Source organism: Chenopodium album, chromosome 9, assembly GCF_948465745.1.
Source record: "Chenopodium album chromosome 9, dcCheAlbu1.1, whole genome shotgun sequence".
Taxonomy (NCBI): Eukaryota; Viridiplantae; Streptophyta; class Magnoliopsida; order Caryophyllales; family Amaranthaceae; genus Chenopodium; species Chenopodium album.
This window is the reverse complement of record NC_137842.1, coordinates 17,188,882-17,200,862: the sequence shown is the minus strand read 5'-3', so window position 1 is coordinate 17,200,862 and position 11,981 is coordinate 17,188,882. Positions and strand designations below refer to the sequence as shown.

The window sequence follows — 11,981 nt, the reverse complement described above, 5'->3', positions numbered from 1 at the left end:
TTTCCAACACAAAAAAAATCACCAAATTAGAGATGTACTCTCAATGAAGAAAAATTAAGCCATAAATTTATGCTTTACTTGCAATCAAGATGATTAAACTTACCCTAAGGGATGTTTGAGAATATCTGCTTTGGTAATTATATTAGTACTTGTATAATCATAAATTTTACGAGGAAATAGTACAAAAGTGCCTTATGTTGCTATATACAGTTTCATCTGAGATGCAGCCCTTAAAAGTGATTATCACGACACCCAATATTAAAACAATTAAAGATTTGCATTGATACACATAAATGGGACTATCAGCTATTCAAAAAAAAAAAAAAAAAAAAAAAAAGGACTATCAAATGGAAACAAAGGGTGCTTTGTCTGATTAATGTTATTTACAGCTCATCATTCCATTGATTATTACCACAATGGTAAAACACAAAATAGAATTTCATCAATTCAGTAATTAAGGACTTTGTTCTCTTCACCTGAAACAAGTAGATCTGATTTGAATTTTTTAAGGTCTGATCTGATCTGATTTAACAATTTGACTAAACTTTGACCGCATTTGAATACTAATGTATAAAGAAAAATATTATCAAAATGGATCTTGTTAGATTCGTCTCATTATGAACTTTTTAAATATGTAATTTTTATAAAAAAATTTAATACGCAATTAACGATATTTAGCAATAAGTAAATGATAATCAAAAGTTCTGATCTGGTCTGATCTGAATCTTTCTGATCTGATATAGACAAACATTCATGCAGTTGGAAACCGATCTCAATCTTTAGCGTTGGACAACTGTGGGATGGCAGACAGACTTCAAGTACATCAATTTAACTTTTTCAATATTACAGACCTATGGCTTTATGGCCAATAATAGATCTTTATATCCATTGTAAGAGTACTAATGAAGTCCAAAACTACACATATTACAAGAAAATCTCGCCCTCCACAATTAATGGAGAAGTAATATAGCCTACAACAAATATGACAACAGCAAGGAAGGCAACAACGAAAAGCAGCACGAAGCATATGCAGATCTACTGTCTTTCAAATATCACACACATCCAAAGAAATGTTCCAGGGATGTTGAATTAAACACATTTGATGCCAGTCGTTCTGGTCTGCTGGGAGAAATATGAAGCTGATATTTGATGAACCTCTGCAACCAGTAAATGACATCATAAATCACAAAAAACAAAGTGAAGTACATGGAAATCAAAATGTAAAATAAGTGATTACCGCTAACTGTGTAGTAATTTCAGAATTTGAGTCAATATGCCAATCAGGCTCTAGTTGCCGCACAAATGATGTACGCCCAATCTCTGTACTACAAAACAAAACCTGCAAATGGAGGATGTTCATAATTAGTAATAAAACATGCATAATTTTATTTAATTTATTTACAAAAATAAAGGAAACTCCACCAAAAAAAGCACCCTAGGGCAGGCTTTTTGATATAAACACCCCTAATTGCAAAATTATAAAAAGCACTCCCCGTATTAACACTGACAACTTGACAAGCAGCTCAACCCATTTCCACAAGTATTTTCAGCAATTGACAGTATATAGCCTCATTTATTAACCACACCTTAAATGCTACTGCTGCACAAGTCCAAATATGATATGACCAAAGTAATTTATAAGAAATATTTCTTTATTGACAAGAACAATTAAGGGTAAATTTAATTAAGGATGAATTAAACTTGAAAGATACTCCCTCCGTTCCCTATTGTTATTTACATATTTTGTTTACATTTGGAAACTCTATTTTAAAACATCAATTTTGGACAAATTTACCCTTGCTTAGATTTTTATTTCCCATTTTGTCCCAAAAATTCCATTTGATATTGTACCTTGTACAATTTTATATTGAACTAGGGTGGCTAACACGCGCGCCATAGCTAGCCTTGTTTGGGAACTTTTTCAGTTGTTGATTACATTAACGAGGAAAAATATGTAAACACATTTTAGGGGTATAATTGTCTATACACTATTCTAAATAGTTAAAAAAAATAAAATAAAAAGGCAATTAACATTAATAAAAGCAAATAAAAGAGCAATTAACTATAATGAAAGCAAAGTAACATGTACCATATTAATGAGGATAAACATGTGCACATATTGAAGGGTATGATTGGCAGCACACTATTCATAAGAGTAATCTCATACTTTAATAAGGTATAATTAGGCTGATTTCAATGCTCATTATAAGGTATAATTAGGCTGATTTCAATGCTCATTATTACTTTCTTTCCTCTCTCTTCTTCAACCTTGTCTTCATTCTCTTCTCTACTCACTAAGTGATTCCCACCGCCACTTCTGGCAGATTGAATCTCCCCCACCGCCACTTCCTCTATTAGCGTCAAATTTGGCCGTTGACAACCCCTCCCTTCCTCTGTGCCCACTTCCTCACCTCCCAATTCCACCAGAAACCCTCAACTCTACCACCACTAGTAAAGAACCACCTACCTAAAATCTACCTCAAAAATCACAGATCCATATATATATATATATATATATATATATATATATATATAATACTCCCTTTGTCAGCAAATGACACGACTTTTAAGAAGGGTGAAAAAGTATAGAGAAAATTGGATTATTTAAAAATAAAAAATTTAAAAAAAAAAAAAAAAAAAAAAAAGGTAGAGATTGGTATTTGTTATATAAGGATAGAGAACGTGATCTTAGATGGAGGGAGGAAAAAAACAAATTTGTAAAAGAATCAGGAGATATATTAGTCTTACGAGCAAATATTAACAGATTGGAGTAGTAGCCTAGACCAATCAGACCCCAACACCGGAAATGAGCTAAAGTAGAGCATTTATAGTCTTGTCAACATGTAAGAAGCCCATGCAAAGAACTATGCAAAACTCAACCATAAAGGCCACCAAGCAATCTAGCTAATTGCTCCAATCTCTCAACTTGCCACTTACACTTGCCAAATGGCCCAAGATAGATTATTAAGCTTGTAATGCTGCCACTACAGTGAGTTCAAACCTAATTTTCTATGCATCTAATCTATTTACAAAGTTATAGGTTAGTTCTTATCTATCATTGGACGGGCTATTCAGTCACTCAAATTAATGTCCACATACACTAAATTTTTTTGTACTTGCGCTTTAACACTAGATCCTCCCATCACACACAAATATCCGCAAAAACAACAGTTACTAGTTGTTACTCTCACATAACTTTTGGCATTCATACCATTTGCATTGCTCCCAACACAACAACATCAAGCTGAAATTCTATTTCATGAAAAGGAATTTAATCGTCCTAGAGAACCACTTGAATTCTATTACTACCATAGCTCTTCAACAGGCATGTTGTGCCTTAAAGTGGGTTAAGGAGATGATCCACAGGTTCCATTCATCTCACTCTAGAAAGTAGGGAATGGTCACACTGAAATATCGGTATATATGGTTATTCAAAGAGAACCAAAGCGTTTTTTTGGGCAGTTTGCGGCTTCAAGATTGCAGTGTCCACGTGTGGTTTGAAATTTTGACCAAAATGCGGTTTGAGGTTTAATTATGGAATCCAAAATTTGTGAAACCAAATTGCATCGAAAACCACAACTTAATGTGTTTGTGGTTCAAACTGCAAACTGTTTTACAATGTTGTTTTTATAAAAATACATTTAAGGATTCGTTTGACATCGTTGTAGTTTTCTGTTTTTTAGTTTTTTGTTTTTCCAAATCATATGATATATGTCATATAATGAATCAAAAATTAGTTTCCTTTTTTGGCTTTTTGTTTCTCTAGAAAAAAGAAAATTGAAAACAAAATACAATTGCTAAACAAGCCTTAAGTTTTTATTTTATTTTATTTTTGGTAGGGAAGGAGAAGGCACCCTACCGGATCAGATCCTCTCAAAGGTCAACCTAGCCACATAAGCGGGCAAGGCCCCTTGGGAGTGGAAGTGGGGAGGAGCCAGAGGGGAAGGTAAGGGAATCTCCACCCCCAAGTTGCCTCTAGTGGGGATCATCCCAAAAACTCATGGTTGTAAGATAACAATCCTTTCCTCGATTTCATGGTGCTTGATGATATTATCAAAAGAGCCTAAATTGGAGTTATGCTAGCAAATATATATTAGACTAAATAAGTGGATAAATAAAAATTTGAATTGCCCACTATAAAGCATATAAGAGAGAGAGAGAGAGAGGAGCACAGAATTCTGAAAGTTCAGAATCTTCATAGAGTGAATGTAAGCGACTGAACAAGAAAGAAAAAAAGGATTACTGAAAAAGAAGATGAAGGGAGAGAATGATAGAAAAAAGATTAAAGAGGGAGTAAAAGAACAGAAAGGGGAGAATAAAGTACTAGCCTGAAAATGCTTAACCAGTGACAACCACTAGAGCAACCGGTGCTGGCCACTAACAGGGATGGCTCGTTAGCAATCTATCAAGTGGACAAGTTGTCGGCCACCACTACTTCCCAATTTGTAATTTAGCATTTTCTTTAAATTGGGGATTTCAATTTATGGTTGAAATAGAAGAAATTTCATGGATCCATTGTGGTCTTAAATTATATAGTAATAATAAAGGCATCTTGCTAATTGCCAGAAAAAAATAAATAAATAAATAAAGGCATCTTGCTCGATTAATGTAATTTAGAAGCCAGGGAATATTTAATTTGAAATAATGTTGATTTTTCAAAAATTCAAAAGCAGGTGTACCCAAACACACCGCAGAATGTCAAAGGTTCTGCACCTTGCGCCTTGGATAAAGTGATGAGAAGGCGTAGACTTCCTGGAATGTGCTGTGCCCGAGAAGGTGGATGCTCTATTGTCTGTGTGAGCCTAGGGTGCACTTTTTAAAACTATGTACTACTTATAATTGTTAGGGATCATGCATGTCTTCTTGCAATGAAGTATTAATCTAGATTCTGCATTTGCACACATCTAAATTACAAAAAAGCATGTCACAGGCTCACAGCAAATCAATATCAGATCACTGAGTGTGTAAGAAAGCTTAAATATAGGTGTGAAACATCATTCATCATTAACCCCGCATTTTAGAATATATAATATTGACCATTTACAAAACCCCAAAAAAAAGCACCATAGCCCCAACAGATCTATAAGAAGACAGTCACCATATAAGACTAGCCTAATTATCCAAGACTTTGGATCACCTCACATCGCTCAACTAACAACTAAGTCATCCATGATCCTATTAGCAATCAAATTCATTAGACGACTGACAAACAATGGTTCAATGGTTAACTAGAAGCCAAAGTCATCAATCCAATTCTTGTCTCTTGGGGATTAAGAAGGAAAAGGGCAAGATAATCTGAGAGTTTATTTTTATGCACATGAAGTATAATTATAGGAGCTAATTAGGCTTCTTCTAAACATGCAAGACTCATAATAGACCTTAAGGAAATTGATCTTAACATTCTTTGGTGTCAGATTGAGCAAATTTTAAATGAACTAGAAGTTCACAAGGCTACCGATTATTGTTTCACATAAAAAATTAATCATCATTCCAACTTGTTACAAGCACTGGCAGTCGAAAATCATCTAAATAAAATATAATGGTTAGTGAAGCGTATCCATCTTCACAAGCTAGGTAAAATTTGCAGATAGATGATAGATCACCCCTCGCTAAAAAGCAATAAATACACCACAAACCACTGCCAAATAGATTGATAGAAGACATAATAAAGCTTTTGTGAGACAAAAATATACCTTATCTTTGACTAAACCTCCAGATGTAAAAATCCCTGCTTCCTCCAGAGCCATAAGAACCCTTTTCTGCAAAATAAAGGGGAAAATTAATGAGTGAAACAGGAAAACACCAATTCTCTAGTAAAGATTCAAAAGAATAAAAAAACATGAAATATCTAGGATAATAAATGCGATAAATTCCACTAATGACATGATGAAATAATTCATTCACATTTATCAACAAGGATCGTATATTAATAATAGAAGCAATTGTATGCAAACAGATTTAGAAGACTACAAGTAGTTTCACTTTCTGTAACCAAAATAAAAAGGTGATTGCCAAATCAAACATCTCTAGATGTAGTTCAGCATAGATAAAAACCAGCAAAACATAAAGAAAGCAACAATAAACAATCACATGTGAAACATTGGACGAAAAAATCATGACTGGAACAGGGCAGTAATCGGTTGAATACTGTCTTTTATGAAAAATTAGACTTGGGAAAACACTAAACAAATAGCATAGAAGAATTGTCTATAGAATCATGAAAATATTTAATTTCACAAATACAGGATACATACATACATGAGATTTCTCTCCATCACATGGATGATAAAAGTTAGAAGAGCTAGATAGATTGAACATATAAGGCGCCTTTCTCCATTCTTGTTATTTCCCAAAAAGTTCTTAGTATTTATCTTTATAGGTGTACTGTCAAATAAAAAATCCAGAATTAAAATAGCTATTGCTAAACCTAGAAAACGTTGATCCTTATCTTTATTGTATAAGCCAGGGGGTGAGGTAGTGGTGTCCACATGATATACCTAATATGCCCTTAGCTTTCACTAACTCTTTTAAAATAGTTACTTTTAGAAATTTAAAGCACACATTACATGCATATTGATCTAGTTTCAAGATGAGGCAGAGACAGTCACAGTATGCAATTAAGAATAAATACACCTATTAAGATCCTCTATCTATGCATATTGATATGTCCAAAAGTAGTTGATCCTCTATCTATACATTAAAGTAACAAGTTTCCTCTTGAGAGGAGGGGTGTGGAAGGGGGAGGGAGAAATCAATAATGGCCATGATTTTAGCATAGACTTCGGAATTTAATTAAGAACAAATAAATGATGATCCTCACTCAATATCACAAGCAAATAACATGTTAAAAGAAAGTAAAGTCAAGGAAAAAAGATCTAAAGCATCATGACACAATGGGATTTCCACAAGTGGTGTACATACTTCGCTTTCATCATCAAGAACTCTTTCCATGAGATACAGGTCACAAAATTTCGTAATCTCCAACAACACTTCCAAAACAGAGGATTTAACTGTCGCTTTCAACTGCACAATAGAGGGGGGGGGGAGAGTTAGAATGTACTCAACCAATTTTACTAGTTCATCCAAAGACCAGAAAAATTAAAATAATATAATTACCTGAAGCTCTTCAGGACTTGTTTCTTCAAGGACAACACCAAGCAAACAACAGGTCACCTACACAGATCAAGGCAAGGATTACTATCATACAACGAATAAGAGGATTATGTTGTTATGCATAATTTAAAACTAAAGCCCAAGGAAGTTCATATGTCACACGCACATGAGAGGAAAGAATGCGTTTAGGGATCCCGAACAACTTTATTTTTTATCATAAACCATTGACAGCATACAGAGATCAATTTTGTTAGCTAACTTATTAAACACTTCCCACAATATGCGTGTATAGCCAATGCAACCCATTTCCCATCTAAACAACTTTTTTTTTCTCACTTTTCTTACCATTAATCCTTAAATGGGGTGTAGAACATAGAGTTGGGAGTGCTGTGTAGACAAAATTACTCTTCATCGTCATTAAGGGTATTACTCCCTCCGTTTTTTTATAGGATAGAGATGAAATTACGTGGAGTTTTAAGTGGTTAAATAGAATAAGATGTTAGTGGGGTAGATAAGGTTATTATTTTATTGAAAAGTTAAGTGGTGTTAGGGGAAGTGGGGACCATTGGAAGAGTGAGAAATGATAAAGTAAGAAAGAGTGGGGACATTAGTGGACAAAGAAATGATTAAGGTGTAAGATATTTCCAAAACTGGAACTCTAGCTTATAAAAAAAATAATAATAAAAAAAACGGACGACAATAGTAACTCTAGCTTATAAAAAAAAGGAGGGAGTATTTTATGTTTTGGAATTTCAATTTGGTAGCAATATACATTTATGCATTCTCATTGGTAGCAATTTTTTTTTTCAAAAATCTCTTAAATAGCATTAAAATTATAATCTTTCCCCAATCTATCTTCATTTTAATAATTCTAACAAAATTAACACCCTCACCACCACACCACCATACCCTCACACTCACTACCACTACCACCTTCACCACAATCCCTACCACTGAAATCACCCAGGCACCACTTTACCACCCCGCCCCTCCCCCTCCCCCTCCCCCTCCCCCTCCCCCTAAACACCCAGTCACCCCTCCCGCCTCTCCTCCCTTCCCTAAAATATGTTGCCACCCTTCCCCTTCATCCCGAATCACTGAGTCGCACTTCCCCCACCCCTGAAACACCATGGCGCTCCGCGCTCCTCCCCATTCCACGAACAACCCAGTCGTATCTCCCCCTCCCTGCAAAACCCTGAACCAACCTTAAAGTATCCCTCCTGAAAGAGGTGCGAGAAGGAGAGAGGGAAGGGAAAAGGGATTCGGGGAGAGGGGAAGGGGTTGATGACGATTTCAAGGGCAGAGGGATGGGCAGTTTAGGGTTTTGCAAGGAGGGGGGTTTCGAGGGTGGGGATGGTGCACTGAGTGGTTTGAGGGAAGGAAGGGGCTGCTGGCCTGCTGGGTGCTTGAGGGGAGGGGTGGCAAGGGGTGGCTGGATGTATTTTATGGTGGGGTGGCAAGGGGCTGCTGGTAAAGGTGGGTGATGGTGGTAATGGTACGGTGGTGTGATGGTGAAGGTGTATTAAATTAATATAATCATGGACTCGTGCTTAATCTATTTTAGGTTGATTATGAGAGTATAGGTATTCCTTGTAGCCTCAAGAGTACATGGTAAAAATTCTTGCTATAAAAAGACTAAGATTTTGAATTACCTATTAATATAACCCAAATAATGATAATAATGACATTACATATATTTTAATTACAAAATTAATTTCAGTGGTCTATTCGTGGTTCATCATGGTTGTGGCTACGCTCACAGTGACCAAGGTGTTGCAAAGGTCCATCTAACAGGCATAACAAGAATCGGCAGATTGAAATTTTTGTAAAATTGTTTTAATTATAACACTAATTGCATTGCCTATAATTTGCAACAAAGGGTATTATTTGTGACACAAAATATTTCTTTATTGCAAATAATAAGAAACAGAGATAGTACAAAACCTTTTCTCAACAAAAACATAACAAAGCAACAAAACCATGCATTCTTCTCAAATGAGGCTGTAAGAGACTAACACTTTGTTTGGATTGAAGGGGGATTGAAGGGAAAGGAAAGAAAAGGAAGGGAATTTGAGGGATGAAATATCTTTAATTTGGATAACAAACTAGAGAGGAAGGGAATTAGAAGGATTAAATTGTAAGATATTAATCTTTCTTCCATCCCCTCCCCATCCCTTCCCACCCCTTCTTTTCATTCCCAACTCTCTATCCAAACACACTATAAGAGTTAATGAAAGAAAAAAAAAAAAAAAGTACACCAAAATAAATTTTCCGTTTAATACAGTAATATAATAACATACATTCTTCTAAACTGAGGCTCTAAGAGAATGTTTAGGCAACACTCATGGACATTATATGTGAATATCTTTACTCCGACGATTCAATATAAACATAAACATATTAAACGTGGAATATCTAAGAGGAAAAAGTATCTACCTTCCTCCCTTCACACAACTTCTGCCTGACAATTTGCGTCAATGTTGGCTGAAAAGCAAGAGGAAGACATTATTCAGTAAAATTTTAAAGAAAATGGTTCCACGGTGACAATCTGGACAGTCATACCTTTACAGGCTGAAAGAAATCATCGACGACATGTTGCGCCCTCAAATCCTCTGATGATGCCGAAGCACCAGAAGGGTCTAAGGTAACCGTCTGCGAATTGGCACCGGAAGAAGTAGTAGCTCTAGTAGGCTGCCTCTTTGGTTGCCGTGGTTGTGGGGCACTTGGAAATACTTTCCACGTAAAAACAATAGCAATAGCAAGTCCAGCAAGAGCACCAACAGAAAATAAATCCTAGTTCCAAACACAACACACAAAAATATAAGATTTCTTAGAATTAAAAGGGTTTTCAAATCTGATAAATTTGCAATTCAATTCAACATGTTCAATTCAAAGGTTTAAAGCTTAAAAGATTAATCAATCAATCAATCACCAAAATCTAAACGTATAAGCTTGAAAGAATAATCAATTGAAAGCAAAATTCAACAATTCAACCAAAAAGCAATCAAAATTAAAGCTAAGAAAAGTCAGAAATCATGAAAAACAAATACAAATTGTTATCAGATCCAAGAATCAATAAAAATTGGTACCAATTTCTGGGAAGCGATGGTGAATAAATTGGACATTTTAAAGGTAAGATAAGCACTGATGCGCTTAACAAGCTGAAGAAGGTCGTCCTTGGAATTATCAGCCATAACCGAGGTAGAATGAGGAGAGAGAAAAAAGGTTGAAATGAGTGCGAAGAAGAGAGAGAATCTCTAATCTTCCATTAGAGAAGAAATTGAAAATGAAAATGATGGTGCAATTTTCGATGCGATGAGCAGAGTAAGAAAGAAAAAGAGTTATGAAGAACTCAGCTTTTTCACCGTCGGCCGATCAATCGACAACAGAGGCGTGTTCGATTGAAAAGGAAAATGAGTACGGGGGGTATAAGTGTATAACCGCATAATAGATACTGGGTAAGGAGAGGAATTTTTTTTTTTTTTTTTTTTTTGAAATCTATACTTTTTTATATTAAAAAGCGTTTACACCTCAAAGAAACAAGATTTACTTCCTTACCATCTTAGCCAATAACAATTGATGTCATTTATACATTTAAATATAACTATAAATGACATGCGTCAATTAAAAACAAAATACGAGATAAGCAGTTTGAAAAAAAAAAAAAAAAAAAATCAACATTCCATAATCAATAAAGTGTTAAAAAAATATCTTTCTATACTCTTTATCAATTAGTAACATAATTTTTAACAGTTATGCATAACACACATAATCGATGATAATATATTTCATTTTGTCAAAAAAAATAATAATATATTTCATAAAGAAACAATTCAATCAAAGTGGTAACCCGGTGCAACGACCGGGCCGCACACTAGTTTTGTCTTAAATCACCATTAAGGCCCAGTCAGTTCACGTTAAAAAAAATACGAAGTAATTTTATTAAAAATAATTTCAGTTAAGTACATTTACTTAAGTAAAAATAATTTCAGTTATGTAAAAATTAGTAATTCTAAAGAGAAATATTGTAGAGAATCAGTAAAAATAATTTCAGTTCAGCAAATTTAGTAAAAATAATTTTAGCTCAATAAAATGAAGTGAACGGGGCCTAAATACGCTTTTTTTTAGTCTAAAATTACCCTAAGATAATTGTTTTCCAAATTACCAAATATAACAGAGACTCGGGTCACGTGACTTTTAATGAACCCCCTTCTCCCCTTTTTTTTCCTTAAAAGTTTTTTGGAGTTCCCTCCTTTCTCTCTCCTCTCTCTATTCACTCTTCTCCTTTGTTATCTTCAAGCTCCATTGTTAGTCCTTTAGCTCTGAATTTATTATTACCCACTATTGAATAGTAACACCAACCGTCGATAATCCCTAATTTTTTACTTTAGTTAGGTGATTTTTCACGTTGTTATTCTTTCCCAATTGCAGAAATTAGGGTTTGCTAATTAATTGAAATTATGCAAATTTCAGGTTAAATGTCACAGTCTCCAGCAAACACTAAGTGCGGTTGTGTGACAGGGTAAAGTCGTATCCCCTAATCAAAAGTAAATACCTAAATCCTCTAACTAACGTAGATAGGGAAGTAGGGTCGAATCCACAGAGAAACGAGTCTTTCTATTCCTAAATAATTAATATAATCCCGATTATAAAGTAACCAATATGTTGTAATCAAAGGAAACTAAACTACGAAGATTAAGAGTAGGGAGAAAATAATATATAAAAGGATCTAGGGCATAGGTTCACCAATAAATAATACTCCAGGGTAAAACGTAGTAATCAATCATTAACATTGCATAAATAACACGATTAACAGGCTCTCGCAATTTATTAATCAACATAGATCTAACAGGCTCTCGCAATTTACT

General features: G+C 34.6%; 1 protein-coding gene across 1 annotated transcript; it reads right to left on the bottom strand.

Moving 5' to 3' along the window:
* Nucleotides 1-801: 801 nt before the first annotated feature.
* Nucleotides 802-10,543, bottom strand: LOC145559611 (peroxisome biogenesis protein 22-like). The gene is made up of 8 exons (XM_081621011.1): nt 10,203-10,543; nt 9,676-9,906; nt 9,550-9,597; nt 7,117-7,173; nt 6,922-7,023; nt 5,694-5,759; nt 1,238-1,339; nt 802-1,157 (listed from the first exon to the last, which is right to left on the bottom strand). The coding sequence occupies exons 1-8, from the start codon at nt 10,305-10,307 to the stop codon at nt 1,053-1,055; spliced, it is 816 nt and encodes a 271-aa protein (XP_081477137.1). The 5' UTR covers nt 10,308-10,543; the 3' UTR covers nt 802-1,052.
* Between the last annotated feature and the right edge of the window lie 1,438 nt (nt 10,544-11,981).